The sequence below is a fragment of the Euleptes europaea genome, chromosome 18 (genome assembly GCF_029931775.1).
Source record: "Euleptes europaea isolate rEulEur1 chromosome 18, rEulEur1.hap1, whole genome shotgun sequence".
Classification (NCBI taxonomy): domain Eukaryota; kingdom Metazoa; phylum Chordata; class Lepidosauria; order Squamata; family Sphaerodactylidae; genus Euleptes; species Euleptes europaea.
The window spans coordinates 19,693,796-19,713,455 of record NC_079329.1 but is presented as its reverse complement, the minus strand read 5'-3'; the positions used below and the strand labels follow the sequence as shown (position 1 = coordinate 19,713,455).

Here is a 19,660-nt window from a genome sequence, read left to right as displayed (position 1 = left end):
GGCCACTTTGGGAATTGGACTGTATGGCATTGAAGTCCCTCTCCAAACCCCACCCTCATTAGAGTCCATCCCCCATAATAGTCAGATATTCCCCAACTCGGAGCTGGCAACCCTACCCATACCATTGTAGCTGAATCCAATGCAAGTAAAAATGTTTTCTTGTAATATCATACACTTACATTGCATGAGAAAATTATTGGGAATACAGCTGTGGTACCAGATTTGGTCACTGGAAGGGGGGGGAAGTATCAGTGAGAAAGTAGCCCATGTAATTGCACATATCTTTACTGTAGTCAAATATATTCAGGCTCTTTGCATGCAGATGAGTAGTCTGTTGAACATTTGGCTCCAGTGATTGGTGACCATGAGCAGGAGAAGAACTGTACTACCAGCCAACTAAGTATCCTTGAACATAACTATTGGATCCAAGATGGTGGCCAATTTCTTTACTATAGATAAAACTATTTCAGTTCATAGCCGTTAAAAGTATGGGTTGGATTCAGCTAGGCGCTCCCCTAAGTCTTGCCAAATTGCTCTTTTTATTAAACCCTAAAGGGTTTTGTTCATGTAGGTCCTATGACTCCCACTATAGCCTTTTGGTAGCCAAACAGAACTCTGTCCTCCTTTAATGCTGTTGCCCAATGATGATTTTTTTTTTAAAAAAAAATATTCTCCTCTTGCCAACCAACAAAATGGTAGATAATAATTATGTAATATTTATATGAGACATTTCACAGCATTAAGTAGACACTGTTCTTGCATGATTTAGACATGTATAACACTCGAATCATGGCTCTGTGGTAAGAAATATATTGCATCATGCAAGTCATGGCAAAATTAAGATACTCCAAAGTACACTGTAATTTTAAACAATATTGAACTGTTGTGCATCTGTACAGCTACTACTACTACTACTACTACTACTACTACTACTAAAGATAAACCTTCATAAAGATAAGGAATGAGTTACATTGGCAATTTTAATGGCAGTTCTAGCAAAGGCACCCTTGATCTCTCTGTTTCTCAGACTGTATATAAGAGGGTTGAGCATGGGAGTGAAGACGGTATAAAAAAGGGAGAAGGTTTTATGAAGCTCCTTCCGTGTGTTTGTTTCCGGAAGTAAATAGACACAAATCAGAGACCCATAAAAAAGTGTCACTACGATGAGATGGGAGGAACAAGTGGAGAAGGCCTTCTGCCTGGAAACCTTGGTCTTCATCTGGAAGATGTTGATGATGATACACAGGTATGAGATCAGGGTAAGCAGAAATGGGGGTAAGATGTCTATGGAGGCAAAAATAAAATTTACACGTTCCACTAAGTGTGTGCTGCTGCAGGAAAGTTTGAACAAAGCGGCTATGTCACAAAAGAAATGTTCAATTTCAATGGGGCCACAAAATAATAGCTTGAACAAAAGTGGTGTCATTACACTGACATTTAACAGACCAGTTATCCAAGAGATGGCAAGAAGCCAGAAGCAAATCCTGCCATTCATAAGATATGTGTATCTCAGTGGTCTGCATATGGCTAAATATCGATCGTAGGACATCACAGCCAGGAGGTAACATTCAGTAGATGCTAAAGAACCAAAGAAGAAATATTGGAGAATGCAACCATGAACAGAAATAGTTCTATCCCCAGTCAGCAGACTGAAGAACAATCTGGGTAGGATGGTTGATGTGTAGCAAATCTCCAAGCAGGACAAATTCCCTAGGAATAAATACATGGGGGTGTGGAGGTGTAGATCTGTAACAACAAGCACTATGATGATAATATTTCCAGCCACAGTCAGTAAGTAGATGGCGAGGAAAGACAAGAAGAGAAGAACCTGCAGGTCTGAATTGTCACTGAATCCCAAGAGAATGAAATTTGTGATGATCGTCTGTTTTGTTCTGTTATTTATTTCCTGTTGGAAATAAAGAATTTTATGAGACAAAGCTTGGGTATGTATATATTATATAGAATGATGTTTGTACATGGTATACATGGTTTACGAAAACATAACACATGGTCACTTAATACATTTTTGCACGATATTTGAAGCCTGCATTTAGGACCAAGAAGGCATAATGGTTTGAGTGGATCAAATCCCTCCCAAGTCGTGAAGCTGTAGGAGTAATCATGGTCCACTTGCTCTTGCTTGTTCTAACTTACTTTGTAGGCTTATTAGGAGGATAAAAGCAAGAGATAAAAGGTAAGGAAGGCTGTTTAAGCTGTCCCGAGTTTACTGGAGGAAGGGCAAGATAAAAGTGAACTAGCGTTTCAGTTTACATGGACTCTTCCAGTAATATTCAACCAGATTGGGAGCTCAGGTAGCTGACAAGCAGATATGCCCAGACTCAAAAGGAGTTTTCCACCCTTACACCTGATACTTCCTTCCATTTGGATCACTACCGGAATTCTAATTACGCAGAAAGTCTGTATTGAGCTAGACAAAGGGGATATGATGCTACATTTTCATGCAATCTGTCATTTTCATTTAAAATATCCTTATCCACATTACCTCACTATGGTGTAATTGGCCCAGACTTTTTATTCTCAGTACATCAATTGGGAGAATACATAGAGTAGCTGAAAGCCTGAGTGCAAACCCAATGTCATGCTAATGTAGATCTGACTACACACTGGGTTGGATCTAACCAGTTTTTAAAATCTATCCATCATCTATCTAACATCTATCTCATCTGTCATTTATCGACTGTGAAAAGGATAGAAGATGCAGAGCGAGCTTCTGCCCCTCTGAAGGGTACTCTATTCTCTGGATAGTAGATCTTGGATTTGAAATGTGTTCTGCAATATAACTTGATGGTCAAATGAGAGGCAGCATTAAAGTGTGGAAATTCCCCCTTTCTTTCACAGTATTCAAAAAGGAATTCCTGCCCTTTTTAGTCTTGGTAGGGTTTCAATCATGTGCACAAGATTGCTTTATGGAGTGCCAGAAGCCATTCCTGTGCTACACAGGTATTGTGTACGTAACTCTAGGGCTTTGGCCCTTTGTTGGAGTTGGTGAGAAGCTATTTTGTCCTTGAGAGGGAGCCATATGAGGGGCCTGAGAAAAAAAGGTTTCTGAGGTGAAAGGATCTCTCTCTCTCTCTCTCTCTCTCTCTCTCTCTCTCTCTCTCTCTCTCTCTCTCTCTCTCTCTCTCTCTCTCTCTCTCTCTCTCTCTCTCTCTCTCTCTCTCTCACACACACACACACACACACACACACACACACACACACACACACACACACAATGCAGGTCCCATACTTTCTTCTCTCAGCTAGGGTTGGTGGGAGACACTAGAGTTACGTTTTGAGAGGGGTGGAAAAAAGGAGAGCTGTGGTGCCCACTGTCTCCCATTTCCTAATACGATGCAGGGGTGGCCAGTAACTTCCAGACCCACCCACCCCAACAACCCATAACCATTCGTGAGCAGAACTTAAATACATGTAGGGTTTAATTCAATAAAGAGGGATGGGAAATCAAAGCAGGACACACATATTAAAAACTCCATCTTAGACATGACATTTGAAAAGTGGGGACCAAAAAAGATAAGAGGCTTTTACCGTCTCTCTGTGGCTATCTGCGGGCTCTCACACTCAGTCTTTGCTGTAGCTTGGCTGGCTCTCTGGTGATAGTGCAGATCTCCAAAGGTTGCAGCTCCGAAGAGCCTTCTCATGCTTCAATGTTCTCTGCACAGGGCTTCCACCTCCCCTTTTCTCCTCAACAAAAAAATCCTTTCGCCTCAGAAGCCTTTTCCTCCGGCCCTTCCTAGCTCCCTCTCAGGGACAACATAACTTCACCCCAATCTCCCACAGAGGTCTGAACCCTCGGGGAATAGTGGCTCCTTTGTCTGACAGTCGTGGCTCCTTTGACTGACAGTAACTGATGGTCAGCAGGCGGCCAGCATGAAAAGTGAAAGGCACCCTTCCATCACCTCATGTGGAAGCCACTTTGTGTGATGATACAGAACAATAGATATGTAGGAATAAGATTCACTGCAGGCTGATGGAGAAAACTGAGATTGTAAATAGAGTTGATTTACCTCAACGTGAATTTCAGTAGGTGGATGAATATGAGAAATCGTCTCTCTCCTCCCCATTTTTGGATTTGAGGACCACAGTGCACACACCTCTTCCCTTTTGTGTCCAGTGTGCACTTCGGCTGATTTGTCAACTTTCAGTTAGAGTTTATGGGAAGGCTAAATGAAATTCCTTTTATCTTCTACACCTGTACTCAAACATAAACAGTGCCTTTGGTTACTTGAAAAGGGAAGGATTTGTGCTGGTTGTGTTCCATTGCTGGAGTCAATGCTTCTCCCGACAAAACAGGTTGAATAAACATCTATCCTCAAGGGAAGAAGGAACTCAGAGGATTTGTACCTCAGAAGGAAGCTGCCTCCATTACAGGTATGAAAGTTTAATTGGACAGCAAATTGGGTAGACACGTGAGGGTAATTGATGGCCCACGGCTAGGGTTGCCAACCTCCAGATGGTTGCTGGAGATCTCCCACTATTACAACTGATCTCCAGCTGTTATAAATCAGTCCCCCTGCAGAAAATGGCCACTTTGGGAATTGGACTCTATGGCATTGAAGTCCCTCTCCAAACCCCACCCTCCTTAGAGAGTCCATCCCTCATATCTCCAGGTATTCCCCAACCCGGAGCTGACAACCCTACCCATGCCATTGTAGCTGAATCCAATGCGAGTAAAAATGTTTTCTTGTAATATCATACATTGCATGAGAAAATACTTACATTGCATGAGAAAATTATTGGGAATGCAGCAGTGGTACCAGATTTGGTCACTGGACGGGAGGGGAAATATCAGTGAGAAAGCAGCACATGTAATTGCACATATGTTCAGGCTCTTTGCATGCAGATGAACAGTCTGTTGAACATTTGGCTCCAGTGATTGGTTCCCATGAACAGGATGAGAAGTGTACCAACAGCCAATTAAGTTTCCTTGACCATAACTACTGGATGCAAGATGCTGGCCAATTTCTTTACTATAGATAAAACTATTGCAGTTCATGGCTGTTAAAAGTACGGGTTGGATCCAGCTAGGCGCTCCCCTAAGGCTTGCCAAATTGCTCTCTTTATTAAACATCAAAGGGTTTTGTTCATGTACATTCTATGACTCCCACCATAGCCTTTTGGTAGCCAAACAGAACACCATCCTCCTTTAATGCCGTTGCCCACTAATGATTTTTTTAAAAAATATTCTTCTCTTACCCAACAACAAAGTGGTATATAATAATTATGCAATATTTATATGAGACATTTCACACCATGATGTAGACACTGTTCTTTCATGGTTTAGACAAGTATAACACACTAATTATGGCTCTGTGGTAAGAAATATATTGCATCATGCAAGTCATGGCAAAATTAGGATTCTACAAAGTACAGTGTAACTTTAGCAATATTGAACTGTTGTGCACCTGTACAGGCTACTACTACCATTACTACTACTACTACTACTACTACTAAAGATAAACTTTCATAAAGATAAGGAATGAGTTACGTTGACCATTTTAGTGGCAGTTCTAGCAAAGGCAGCCTTGATCTCTCTGTTTCTCAGACTGTATATAAGAGGGTTGAGCATGGGAGTGAAGACGGTATAAAAAAGGGAGAAGGTTTTATGAAGCTCCTTCAGTGTGTTAGTTTCCGGAAGTAAATAGACACAAATCAGAGACCCATAAAAAAGTGTCACTACGATGAGATGGGAGGAACAAGTGGAGAAGGCCTTCTGCCTGGAAGCCTTGGTCTTCATTTGGAGAATGTTGATGATGATACACAGATATGAGATCAGGGTAAGTAGAAATGGGGGTAAGGTGTCTATGGAGGCAAAAATAAAATTTACACGTTCCACTAAGTGTGTGCTGCTGCAGGAAAGTTTGAACAGAGGGGCTATGTCACAAAAGAAATGTTCAATTTCATTGGGGCCACAAAATAATAGCTTGAACAAAAGCGATGTTATTACGCTGATATTTAACAGACCGGTCATCCAAGAGATGGCAAGAAGCCAGAAGCAAATCCTGCCATTCATAAGATATGTGTATCTCAATGGTCTGCATATGGCTAAATATCGATCGTAGGACATCACAGCCAGGAGGTAACATTCAGTAGATGCTAAAGAACCAAAGAAGAAATATTGGAGAATGCAACCATGAACAGAAATAGTTCTATCCCCAGTCAGCAGACTGAAGAACAATCTGGGTAGGATGGTTGATGTGTAGCAAATCTCCAAGCAGGACAAATTCCCTAGGAATAAATACATGGGGATGTGGAGGTGTAGATCTGTAACAACAAGAACTATGATGACAATATTTCCAGCCACAGTCAGCAAGTAGATGGCGAGGAAAGACAAGAAGAGAAGAACCTGCAGGTCTGAATTGTCACTGAATCCCAAGAGAATGAAATTTGTGACGATAGTTTGATTTGTTCTGTTATTTATTTCCTGTTGGAAATAAAGAATTTTATGAGACAAAGCTTATATTTATATATTGTATAGAATGATATTTGTACATGGTATACACGGTATACAAAAACATAACACATGGAGATTTGATACATTTTTGCACGATATCTGAAGCCTGCATTTAGGACCAAGATGGCATAATGGTTTGAGTGGATCAAATCCCTTTTAAGTGGTGAAGCTGCGTGAGTAATCATGGTCCAGTTGCTCTTGCTTGTTCTAACTTACTTTGTAGGCTTATTATGAGGATAAAAGCAAGAGATAAAAGGTAAGGAAGGCTGTTTAAGCTGTCCCGAGTTTACTGGAGGAAGGGCAAGATAAAAGTGAACTAGAGTTTCAGTTTACATGGATTCTTCCAGTAATGTTCAGCCAGACTGGGAGCTCAGGCAGCTGACAAGCAGATATGCCCAGACTCAAAGGGAGTTTTCCACCCTTACACCTGATACTTCCTTCCATCTTGGATCACTACTGGAATTCTAATTACGCAGAAAATCTGTATTGGGCTAGACAAAGGGGATATGATGCTACATTTTCATTTAATCTGTCATTTTAGCTTAATATATCTTTATCAATATTGCCTTACTATGATGTAATTGACCCAGACCTTTCATTCTCAGTACATCAATTGGGAGAATATCTAGAGTAGCTGAAAGCTTGAGTGCAAACCCAATGTCATGCTAGTGTAGATCTGACTACACACTGGGTTGGATCTAACCATTTTTAAAATCTCTCTCTCTCTGTCTCTCTCTCTCTCTCTGTCTCTCTGTCTCTCATCTATCTACCTATGCCATGGTGGACAGTGAAGGTATTAAGAATAGTGAGAGTGAGTGAAAATGGTGGCTGGATCCATTCCATTATGTACAAGTGCACATGGGATAGATCCAGTGGTTTTTCCTTTGAAAAGTAATTTTGAAAGGAAGAAACTTAGAGTAAAAAAGGGAGTAAAGGTGCTAGCCCCGTTCCTGGTGGTAGCTTCTCTGCAGTCCACAGAGTTTCTCCACCCCAGCCCTGGAGCTGGGAGGCAGTTGGTTGGAGGAGATGAATTGCAGTAAAAAAGCTGCAAGAGGGGAAAAGGTAGCCTGCTTTCTCAAAGTTACTCCCCCTCCCCCAAACACACACACACACAATATTGAAAACAAGGCAAGCCAATACTTATGATGTGATATGGATGAATTAAACAGCCGGATCAAAAACTATTGCTATTTCAACAAATAGTAATTCCATAAATTGCAATTAAAGGTCCTCATTTTATTGGCCATTGGAATTTCTAGGGGCAGAAGGTTCAACAGATTATACACGTAGGCTGTGGAAATGAGTTATGAGGATGCATTTTTTCAATTAAAAAAACAGTATAATGTAGGCACTACTTTTCTCCAGAAATGAGCTTTGCATGGCATGGAAAGAACATAGCATCACCTGGTAAACAACGTCCCATTAAGCTTCTGTTAAAAGGGGCAGATCTTGTTTCTTCAGGCTAGTTGCCCAGCTTCTGCCCAGCCATATTTGTATCTTGGCCATATGCAAATAACAGATCACTCGGTGGCCAACCAAGAAATTTTAGACTCTTTTGGATCGGTCAGATCAGCTCAATACAAAAATCATAGTTTAACTCATGTATTTTGAGTGGCATTTTTATTTAGGGCAAGTTGTTATGCCGCAAAACCTGGCCCCATGACTGGTCAAGTCTGAAGTAAAACATCTCAGATGGTATGGGCTGTTGTATCACGTAAAAATGAAAACAGAGATGTAGTGTTAAAATGTATAATCGCTCTCCTTTTCATAATTTAAAAAATCTTTCCATATTACTTTGCTTCAGTGATAAGTAGAATGAATGCAAGATGGCAACGGAATAAGACCTATGTGTTCCTCCAGTACTGCTAAAGGTACCTCTCTGTCGCACATATCCACAGAAAGACACAAGATTCTCCACAGGGTGATGCAGAAACCCGAGGTAATACGGAAAAAAATGGCTTTACCTCAAAGTGAATTTCATTAGGAAGATGAATGTTAGTTATATTCCATCTGCTCCCCATTGCTGAGTATGGGGATCTCAAGGCACGTTCCACTTCTCTTCCTGGGTCCTTTGCTTGAACTCATTTACTTAACAGCTCCCTCTTGTTGGCTCTAGGAATTATTGGCTGAGTATTTAAATCTTTTAACTTCTTGGCTGAATATTGAAATCCTTCGACTTCTTCTGACTCCCTATTTATTTTCTAAACCTTTACACCAAAGACCGTCATTACCCATCTGGAGGGAAAAAGTGTTGTGGTGGTTGAGTTCAAAAATTGCTCTGCTAGAGTCAAGCTTCTTACAGAAGTGAAGGGAGGATAAACACTTGTCCTCAGGAGAGCATGGGAAACCCAGAGGACTGTTACTTCTGAGGAAAATTATCTTCATTACAGATGTGAGGACTTAAATGGACATCTAGCCTTGTACACTAGTGAAAGAAGTTAAAAGGCCAATTCTGCCATTTTAGCAGAATCTAGTCCTGTGGGAAAATGCCCACTTCAGAGGATGGACTGAAGGCATCACATCCCTGCTGATCCTCTTTCCCATCCCAAACTCTGCCAGGCTCCCTCTTGGCGGCTCTAGGAATTATTGGCTGGGAATTTAAATATTTTTTACTTCTTCTGACCTCTGCAAGCTGTTAAATGAACATCTAACCATGTACCCTTATGAAAGAAGTTAAAGGCCTATTCTGCCATTTTAGCAGAATCTAGTCCTAATAAGAAATAACAAGGCTTTCTCTGAAGCTAGGGAGAGAAAATTCTGGAAGCCTGAGTTCCTTTTACAAGGAAAGTTGCAAATGCATTTTACATGTTTCCTGGCCCTCTTGGGAAGGCGAGCAGAGTTAAGAACGACATTGGCAATTTTAGTGGCAGTTCTATAAAGAGCCTATAGCCTTATACAATAAACTTCATCTGATCTGATCTGTAAAGAGCTGCCTTGATCTCTCTGTTTCTCAGACTATATATAAGAGGGTCGAGCACTGGAGTGAAGACAGTGTAGAATAGGGAGAAGGTTTTATAAAGCTCTTCCATTGTGTTAGTTTCCGGAAGTAAATAGACACAAATCAAAGACCCAAAGGAAAGCACCACTACAGTGCGAAGGGACACCAGAGGGCAGCAGAAAGCACCAAGTTGTGTCCACATGAAAACGGGATGTTTTATAATTATGAATTAGGTTTGACAGGTCCCTCTTCGACCACCGGCGGGAGGTTTTTAGGCCAGACTTTAAGTATACTGGGGGGGGGGGACCTACTGTCATTTTGCTTCTGGATAAATGAATGTAAAGGAAAGCTGCTGAACTGCCGTCTAAAGCACGGATGGGAGCATAAACGTTGGTATGCACATTGGGCGTCACAATTTCAGAAAGATGTAGACAAGCTGGAACGTGTCCAGAGGAGATCAACAAAGATGGTGAGGGGTCTGGAGACCAAGTCCTGTGAGGAAAGGTTGAAGGATCTGGGTATGTTTAGCCTGAAAAGGAGAAGACTGAGAGGGGACATGATAACCATCTTCAAGTACTTGAAGGGCTGTCATATAGAGGATGGTGGCAAGTTGTTTTCTGTTGCCCCAGAAGGTCGGACCAGAACCAACGGACTGAATTAAATCAAAACATTAGGAATAATTTTCTAACAGTTAGAGTGGTTCCTCAGTGGAACAGGCTTCCTTGGGAGGTGTTTTCCTTCCCTGGAGGTTTTTAAGCAGAGACTAGATGGCCATCCATCAGCAATACTGATTCTATGACCTTAGGCAGTTCTTGAGAGGCAGTTCATGAGAGGGAGGGCATCTTGGCCATATTCTGGGCATGGAGTAGGGGTCACTTGGTGTGTGTGGGGGAGGAAGTTGTGAAATTCTTGCATTGTGCAGGGGGATGGACTAGATGACCCTGGTGGTACCTTCCAACTCTATGGTTCTATGATTCTATGATAACTTTGGTATGAACAGACTGAACAAAGGGTTTTTGATAGTTCAGATTAATGCGTACTGCAGCTTTATACTCATGGAAAGACATATATATTGGCCTATTCACACAAAATGCCAGTAACATATATTGGGAGGATTATAAGTAGCATGTGCTCTCATTCCACATAAGGGATCTTATTTCCTATTTTTGCTAAAACAACAAAACAACAACCTGGCTGCTTTTTTTCCTGAACACCCATGAACCACTCATGAGAACAGAATGAACACATTCTTAGTTGGACTGCGCAATGCCTGAGCAGAAGGGAATAATTTCTCAGCATAGTTCTGCTTGCGCAAGCAGTAGCACAACATCTGTAACACATAACATTTGATGAATTAACATTGTTCACATGGAGCATTTGAAAGTAGACCAGTTGTTTTGCAAAGCTGAGTTTAATTCAGTTTAGAAATTGTGTCAGAAGAAATGCTTTGTGTGATATCTTGCACATGTGTAAAACATAGCGGGAAAACAATTGCATTTATTTAGCACAAGCTGGAAGCCAAGAATAATTTTAGAGCTTCTTTTTCTAAAAGTACTGTTGCACATGTGAAAATCCAATCCAATGAATCCAATCCATTGCATCTAATTTTTCTGGGTTTACACCTGAGAGTTAAAGCCATAAAAGAACAAGGCTGGTAGTCTTAGGGTTTTTCTATTTTTGTGGCTTGTGTGCCTGGATTGCATCAGATTTCCTCTCCTTTTCTTCCTGAATTTTGCTCCCTCTAGTGGTTGTTTCGATATTTCATAGCTGTTTCTTAGGCATATTTACAAGCACTTTTAAAATGCACACAAATAACCCAGACACACAGCGATGAAATATCAAAGTGACCACTTCAGGGAACAAAACACATATGAAAAAGAGGGGGAAATGATGCAATACGGGCACACAAGTGAGGAAATAACATGTGTGGGAAAGCTTTTCGTTTAGGCTTTCAAAGACAGTCCATTGAAAACAGAAATATTAGTTAACGGTGTTAGCTTTCAAGGAGCACAACCAGTCCATCCTGGTGGGAGAGTGCATATAACTTTATCCTGTTTAAGAACACTTCTCACGTATTCTCATGATTTTCCATTGTGAAAGACCGACAGTGCAATCCTGAGCAGAGGTACAGTACAAGTGTCTAAGTCCACGGACTTAGAAAGAAGTAACTCTGCAAAGGATGCAATCCTACTATAAAACACACACACACCAGAACCTTCTAGATTTGTCACATCTTCCTGTCAGTATATAGATGTTTCAACCTGTTCAACATGTTCAAATAAATAATGTCATGGGAATATGAAAACAGAAGATATTTTAAAGGTTTTTTTTTTCCAGGGCAGAGTGCACTCTGTCCTTTTCAGCTCAGTCCTAAAAAAGAATCACAGCCTTCTAAATGCATCTAATCCATCAATGAATTGTACTGAGGCAGACCATTCCTGAGCCTTGCGGCGGCCAGGAACATCATAGCTGGGGTGCTGCTGCAGTGCCTCCAAAGAGGGCTCCTGGCTGCCGCAAGGCTTAAAAAAGCCTTTTTAAAAGTTAAAAAAGAAAATGGGGCTTTTCCCTCCATTGAAAACAGCGGTGCCGTGCCAAGAAAAACCTGGCCCAGCAACACTGTTTCTAAAGGGGGTGATCCTGGGCTGGAGGGGCTTAGAAAGTTGACTAAAGTCAGCTCCGCCCCTGGGAACACCCCAGGAACGTCCCCCCTCATGCGGGTGTCGCAATTCTCTTCTGGGATTTAGGTCCCGGAGAGGCTGCAGGATCGGAGGAACGTCATACAGTTCTGCAGTGCCCAGGCACTGATGGAACCGCCCCCACCGCCAGCGTCAGTGCCTCTTATTCCATGCTAAGAGGCCACAAGTTGATGGCTGGGTCACTCCACCTCCAGACCACTTTCTGCCCAATCCTCAGGAATGGGCTGTTACAATCAGAATATGACTGGATTATCTCACTATATGCAAGCTAACAAAACATAGTTCACCTTCTAAATTATCCCAAAATGCTTATTCTATGCAAGGAGTTGCCATGAGTTTTTCTGAATTCAATAAATAGTGGCTACGTTGACAGCCATCAAAGTTTTATGCAGCAACTAATTTTTTTTTAAATGAAAGGCATCTGATAATTTAACATTCTTTTGGAGAATCCTAGTTATGGTGACATTTTGTCCAAAGGACTACAAGATTCTTGGTGGGGTACTGTTTGTTAAGAATTTCTTAAAAAACAAACAAACAAAAAAACGAGTATAGTGCCACTTAATGTCAAATGTAATTGTTATCTATTAGGGGGGGGAAAGTTACTACGGAAGTTAGTATTCACATTTTTAAAAACTGCCAGCCAAGTCCCTGAGGTCTGAAATTTCCTCTCTTCTTTTTCCTTCCTTCCCGTACTTTCAACAGAGAAAGATTGATTACCACTGGTCCTACTAATATAGAAAGCCAAGCTCCAGTGAAGTACAAACTTTCCCCTCTCCCCAGTCCTCAGAATTTGTTTCATTTTGTTTCTTCATGTGGACTTTAAGTACATGGTGAGGGGGAACCTACTGCCATTTTGCTTCTAGATAAATGAATGTAAAGGAAAGCTGCTGAACTGCCATCTAAAGCACGGATGGGAGCATAAAGAAGACAAACTGGAGAAACTTGTGTCTTAGGAATGGGATATCAAAGGAAGACATCAGAGATTCCACCCAGAACCATTTTAGAGGTAAATACCCAGTTACATTTACCAAATCTGAGAGACAATGTTTTAATTTTTATTTCATGCCAGTTTAAATGTGAAACTTTTTTAAAAAATCTGAACACTTTATTCCTACCAACAGTGCAATCCTATGCAGACCTATTCCAGCCTGAGTTCGTTGAAATCAATGGTCTTACTGGAGTAACTCTGCTTAGGAGAAGCACTGCGACTGCACCATGCTGCTGGTAAACACTGGTGCTGAGTCTTTGGAGCAGAAGCTGTATTCAGTACATCTGATTGATCTGATTTCTGTTGTGGGTCAGGTGAATGGCTGGAACTGAGATCAGATCTTCAAAAAAAGAGAGGTCATTTTTTAAAGCATGTATTTATCATTTGTTATCATACTGTAGGACTGAGAAATATCTCCGAAATGTGGGTGGCTCATTGCAGAAAATGCCAGGACCTACTTTTATTCCATATATTCTGGTTTGTAGTTCATAGCCTTGGACTTTTCTTGATTACAGTAGCATTTTCCATTGCTACATCCCAGCCGGCATTTCCTAGCCCCGTGTCCCTGTCATTTATGACTGATTTTTTTTCCTTCCTAACCTCAGTGTGGTATAGTGGTAAAGAGTGGCGTTCTCTAATCTGGAGAACTGGGTTTGATTCCCGACTCCTCTCTATGAAGCCTGCTGGGTGACCTTGGGCCAGTCCCAGCATGCTCTTCTGCTAGCACTTCCCTTTGCACAACGGCTCCTCAAAAACCATTGATCTTGCTAGCACAAGAAGAGGCATGTTTCATGATATTTATACAATTCAAGTTACAATACAATACCAGTCATTTATACAATTCAAGCTATTGTGGTCCAGATTAGCCTGATGTAGTCAGATCTCAGAAGCTATACAGGGTTAGCTTTGGTTAGTACTTGGATGGGACACCACCAGGGAAGTCCTGCTACACAAAGGAAGGCAATAGCAAACCACCTCCAAATGTCATTTGCCTTGAAAACCCTATGGGGTCGCCATAACTCACCTGTGACGACGGAACACACGTACACACAACCTCAAATATATTCCAGCCTAGAGAGGATGAGCTCCATACATATGACAAAGTGTATTGTATTCTACAACACATGTGCTAGAAGAAAAGTTTTGAGGGTGTCACAAGGCTCCTGTTGATTTTTGCTGCAACAGACACAAACAGCTACCCCTCTGGAACAGTTTCCACTGGTTCCAGATTGCAAAGCAACCTATTTTCAACCACAGACCCATGCAGTTAACAGGATTGGTAGTGAGAAAGTTGTTTCTGGGAACGATCTGTGTCTGGAGTTGTCACACTGGGATCTGCAGGATTATTCAGGAGGATAAAGCAAAGTCTCTGTGAAATTGATTCCATGCTTGCGGAATGTTCCTGTAATTATTGGGGAGGGGTTTTCACATTTTTAGAATTGAACGTTTATGCCATATCGATCTGCAATTTTCACAGAGTACAAGGGTGTTCAAAGCACAAAGAATGAAAATAGATTATGGGTGAAAACACATGGTCGCTTTAGCTTCCTTTAGTCCCTGTTTCAGCCAGGATTCAGCCAGGATCGAACACATGCATTTCGCCGAACATGCGTTTGATCCTGACTGAAACAGGGAATAAAGGAGGCTAAAGCGACCATGCATTTTCACCCTATAAAATCCACCATAGCTCGGTGATCTTGTATAATCCCCCCCAAATGTGCATTTGATAGCCTTTCTCATTATAAAAATTTGCAGCCTATAAGGGAAGGGCTTGTTCTCATCAGCCAAAGAGCAGGGAGGAGATGAACATGATTCCAGATTAATCTTCCTGCTTCTCTCTCTGTCCTCCTCTCATACACAATGTTCCTTATAGTCGTTTTTGTGTGTTTTTATCTTCATAAGATCTTCTACTGCTGTCTTGTTTGGGTCTTCTATTCCCCTACACTTAGGGTTGCCAACCCTGGCCTATGAAATACCTTGAGATTTGGAGGCAATGCCTATGAAGGGGAGTGATTTCACCTGGAATCCATGGCATACAATAGAGGCTGTCCTCTGAAGCTGCCATTTTCTCCTGTGAAACTGTAGACCGGACATCAGTTGTAATTCCAGGAGAACGCCAGACACCAACCTAAATATGGCAACCCTACCTAAACCCCAACTTTTTCACTTACTTCTTCTTGGAATTGCCTCTTCCTTTCTGGTCCACCTTATGCCTTATAAGGATTAAAAAAACAACAGCAACATAACACCACACTGGTCTAGCATTATCTATTTATTTAGTGCATTGTTATCCTACTATTCCTCCATGGAACTGAGGGAGGCATACATTGTTCTCCCTTATGGTTGCCAACCACCAGGTACTATCTGGAGATCTCCTGCTATTACAACTGATCTCCAGCCAATCGAGCTCAATTCACCTGGAGAAAATGGCCGCTTTGGCAATTGGACTCTATGACATTGAAGTCCCTCTCCTCCCCAAACCCCTCCCTCCTCAGGCTCCACCCCAAAAACCTCCTAAGAAATTATTTGTATGTGTAACTTGTGGAAAGGATGACTTATAAATATTTTTTTTGGGGGGGGAATCAAAACTGTTCTGCATTCTTTTTCATAGTATTCACTGGATGTCCACATTGTGTTTTTTACAGGAACAATCCTAGTTTTCTGTTCCCATGTGAATGACTGTGATAATAATTTACTAGGCTTATAGGTTGACTCAAAAAGTATTTTGCTTTACAGAACTAGAAGCTTTTGCTATCTGGTTTGTCCTAAGAATCTTAGCTGTTCCCAGTAGGGTTGCTAGCTCTGGGTTGGGAAATTCCTGGAGATTTGGGGGTGGAACTTGGAGAAGGTGGGGTTTGTGGAGGAGAGGGACTTTCACAGGGTATAATGCCATACAGCCTGCCCTTGAAAGCAGCCACTTTTCTCCAGGGGAACTGATTTCGGTTGTCGGGAGATGTTGTAATTCCATAGGATTTTAAAGACCCACCTGGAGGTTGGCAACTCTAATTCCTAGCCACATCATATCAAACATGATAATCTCCACCTTCCTGTTGTCCCAAATTGTGCTCCACCTTAACTCAAGAATGGCAGCATACTTGAAATATTCAATTCATGTTAAATCTGGCTGTTCAACTACTTCCTCATTGAGTAAGAAATGTAAGTTCAGTTGCCAGTCTTTAAAACCTGTTTTCCCCTGCGGTCTCCATTCAATAACAATGGGAGCACAATCTGCAAGCTTCACTGCACCTCTCTTTACTTTCTGTCTTTTAAGGACCTCCACTGGTAAGGCTAAGGGGAAAAAAGATCAGTTCTTGAGCATGTTTTATGCAGACAGGGAGCAAAAAGTGACTTGATGGAAACAGCTGTCAAGTCACAGCCGACTATGGCACCCTCATAAGGTTTTCAAGGCAAGAGACAATCAGAGGTCATTGCCATTGCCTGCTTTTGTGCAGCAACCTTGGATTTCCCTGGTGGTCTCTAGGGTTGCCAGCTCCAGGCTGGAAAATACCTGGAGATTTTTGGGGTGGAGCCTGAGGAGGACGGGGTTTGGGGACGGGTCCAATTGCCAAAACGACCATTCTTCCAATGGAACCAATCTATGTTGGCTGGAGATCAGTTGTAATAGCAGGAGATCTCCAGCTAGTACCTGGAGGTTATGCCAATAACTCACTCTACTGTAAATAGTAATGATGCAAATAAAACAGTAGTAGGCAAAATTGAATGAGACAATAGGCAATGGATAGCAGGCAGCAAAACAGCCAAGGCTGTAACTATATTACAAAGAAATAAATGTACAAATGAAGCTAAGCAACAAGGGTTACAAAGAAAGAAATAACAACGTCAAGAAAAAAATCAGCTGGAGTTGCTGATAATAAGTGCAAAAAAGTTCATGTAAGACATAGAGTCATATTTTAGTCAATATCAATGTCAATGTGTCTTCAGGCAACGGAGATACAGATGGTAACGCGGCTCCAGACGTATTCCAGCGTTTTCACTACAAAAGTAGCTTTATCAGTCAAATATTACTATTCCTAGGATTAAAGTGGAGCTCCCTGACGGGCTGCTATCTTATCAAGATAGCAGTCCGTCAGGGAGATCCACTTTAATCCTAGGAATAGTAATATTCTCATTCTCATTCAATTTTGCCTACTACTGTTTTATTTGCATCAGTACCTGGAGGTTGGCAACCCTTGTGTTCTCCCATCCGAGTACTAACCAGGGCTGACCCTGCATAGCTTCTGAGATCTGACTACATCAGGCTAGTCTGGACCACAATGGCTTGAATTGTATAAATAACTTCTGGGAGCCCTAGATAGTTTCTGATATGAAGCATGCTTCCTCTTGTGCTAGCAAATCAGAGGGAAAGTACTGGGGAAATCTTCAGACAAGGCCTAGGAACAAAATGGGCCATGTGCTGCTTGTGGGAAGGACGTAACCACAAATTGGGAAGACCAGCTGGAGGGTAAGCAAGGGGAGCAGGAGCCGCAACAGCAGGGGAACACTATCTTCCTCCTTCTCAATCCTTTCCCCATGTCTTTTTTTCAGCAGAGATGTGGCAGCCAGGATTGACACACTCAAGACAAAATACGCCATTTGGTTCTGAGTCAGCCCTCCAGATCCTTGGCTAGAGCTCTCTTAGAAGTGGTTTATGTGTTTGTGGTTCAAAATATCTGCCTTTCTGTTAAAAAACAAATAAACCCTAGAATGCCATATATTTTGTGTGTGTGTGTGGTGCAGATGTTCAGGCCCATGTAAAAATATGCTCCTGGCACATTCTCTGACCAACATGTGCTCTTTTTTCTCTATAAACATTTGTCTTAACTGGGAGGAGGAATTCAAACATATGATCCCTCCATTTGGATTCTCCAGTCTAGGGTTGCCAGCTCCAGGTTGGGAAATACCTGGAGATTTTTGGGGCAGAGCCTGAGGAGGGTGGGGTTTGGGAAGGGACTTCAATGCGATTGAGTCCAATTGCCAAAGTGGCCATTTTCTCCAGGTGAACTGATCTCTATCTACTGGAGATCAGTTGTAACAGCAGGAGATCTCTTTCTAGTACCTGGAGGTTGGCAACCCTATGTAGTACATTACACAGAATGCCTTGCCACTTGCCGTTTCTTAAATGGTCCTTACAGTTTACTGTCTCTGTCAACAGCTTGTATTAGTGGGAGGGGAGGATAAAAAAATGGTTTTCTTTCATTGACTAATGGCATTTAAACTCTATTTCAGAATGATATTTACCAGCAAACAGAAACTGGGGGAAATCAGTCAAGCATGATAACATTCGTCCTTCTAGGATTTGGGAATCACCTCGAACTGCGAATTATCCTCTTTATGTTATTTGTAGCCATTTATATTTTGGCTCTTATGGGGAACCTTTTAATTGTTCTACTGGTCACAACAGACCAGCACCTTCACACCCCCATGTATTTCTTCCTCATGAATTTGTCCTGCTTGGAGATGTGCTACATTTCCACCATTCTACCCAGGATGCTGGCTAGTTTCCTAACAGGCAACAGATCCATATCTGTTGGGGGCTGTATAGCACAATATTATTTCTTTGGTATCTTTGCAACCACTGAATGTTACCTTCTGGCCGTGATGTCTTATGATCGTTACCTGGCAATCTGCAAACCTCTACACTATACAGCTCTTATGACCAGGAGGCTTTGCATGCAGTTGGCTTCTACATCTTGGTTGAGTGGCTTACTGACCAACACCATCATCACCTCTTTTATGTTACAGTTAACATTTTGCAGACCCTATGAAATTGACCATTTCTTTTGTGACGTATATCCTGTCTCAAACCTCTCCTGTAGCAATCCTTATGTTGTGAAGCTTGCAACCTTCATTCTCGGCCTCATGGGAACTGTCCCTCCTTTTGTGTTAACTTTGGCTTCCTACATCTGCATTATTCTCACCATCTTGAGAATTCAGTCCAAAAGTGCACAACAGAAGACCTTCTCCACCTGCTCTTCCCATCTCATTGTTGTGACCCTCTTCTATGGGTCACTAATCCTTGTATATATTGTTCCTGAAACAGTGACCCTGAAGGAGCTACACAAAACCTTTTCCCTGTTTTACACTGTTCTGACTCCTATGCTCAACCCGCTCATATACAGCTTGAGAAACCGAGAGGTGAAGGAAGCTCTTCGCAGATGTACCAGGAAATTTAGCAACAGGGTTTCTTAATTTCCGAATGTCTAGATGGATCAAATGAAGTGTTGAGAAAGGACTTGTCACCCAGAAATTACTGAACTTCCTTGGGGCAAATAACTTATTTTGTGTGTGTATATAAAAACAATGTGTGCCATGCTCATTTATCATACCAGGTGGGGAAACCTTGCACTTTTCTATTCATTTTTTCCCCATCTTGTCATAAATAAAAATTAAAATACTGATGTGAATTTTCTTTCATGGAGGCCTATTATATCACTATTTACTCCATCCTGTGGGTAACATATCTGTCAAAAAGTCACTCCGCTATAAAGTAAGCTGTATTGTATATACTAGCTTAGAAGATCCTCTTTATTGAAGAAGTCAGAAGAGGATTAAAGTTCTTGGCA

General features: G+C 41.6%; 3 protein-coding genes across 3 annotated transcripts; 1 reads left to right on the top strand and 2 right to left on the bottom strand.

The window, feature by feature from the left end:
• Nucleotides 1-946: 946 nt before the first annotated feature.
• LOC130490777 (olfactory receptor 1020-like) lies at nucleotides 947-4,085 on the bottom strand. Its single transcript, XM_056864584.1, has 2 exons — nucleotides 4,029-4,085; nucleotides 947-1,906 (listed from the first exon to the last, which is right to left on the bottom strand). The coding sequence occupies exons 1-2, from the start codon at nucleotides 4,083-4,085 to the stop codon at nucleotides 947-949; spliced, it is 1,017 nt and encodes a 338-aa protein (XP_056720562.1).
• A 1,400-nt stretch (nucleotides 4,086-5,485) lies between these two features.
• LOC130490776 (olfactory receptor 1020-like) lies at nucleotides 5,486-8,496 on the bottom strand. Its single transcript, XM_056864582.1, has 2 exons — nucleotides 8,440-8,496; nucleotides 5,486-6,445 (listed from the first exon to the last, which is right to left on the bottom strand). The coding sequence occupies exons 1-2, from the start codon at nucleotides 8,494-8,496 to the stop codon at nucleotides 5,486-5,488; spliced, it is 1,017 nt and encodes a 338-aa protein (XP_056720560.1).
• Nucleotides 8,497-13,324: 4,828 nt separating this feature from the next.
• On the top strand, nucleotides 13,325-19,286 carry LOC130490775 (olfactory receptor 2G3-like). The gene is made up of 2 exons (XM_056864581.1): nucleotides 13,325-13,411; nucleotides 18,324-19,286. Exons 1-2 carry the CDS (start codon nucleotides 13,325-13,327, stop codon nucleotides 19,284-19,286), a joined length of 1,050 nt encoding a protein of 349 aa, XP_056720559.1.
• The last annotated feature ends 374 nt before the right edge of the window (nucleotides 19,287-19,660 follow it).

Bases quoted from the DNA above. Each gene is read 5' to 3' on its own strand.
- LOC130490777 (XM_056864584.1), bottom strand. From the start codon at position 4,085: ATGGGGAGGAGAGAGACGATTTCTCATATTCATCCACCTACTGAAATT. The intron at 1,907-4,028 runs GTAAATCAACTC...TATTTCCAACAG, and splicing joins CTACTGAAATTCACGTTGAG to GAAATAAATAACAGAACAAA.
- LOC130490776 (XM_056864582.1), bottom strand. From the start codon at position 8,496: ATGGGGAGCAGATGGAATATAACTAACATTCATCTTCCTAATGAAATT. The intron at 6,446-8,439 runs GTAAAGCCATTT...TATTTCCAACAG, and splicing joins CTAATGAAATTCACTTTGAG to GAAATAAATAACAGAACAAA.
- LOC130490775 (XM_056864581.1), top strand. From the start codon at position 13,325: ATGCTGCTGGTAAACACTGGTGCTGAGTCTTTGGAGCAGAAGCTGTAT. The intron at 13,412-18,323 runs GTGAATGGCTGG...ACTCTATTTCAG, and splicing joins TGATTTCTGTTGTGGGTCAG to AATGATATTTACCAGCAAAC.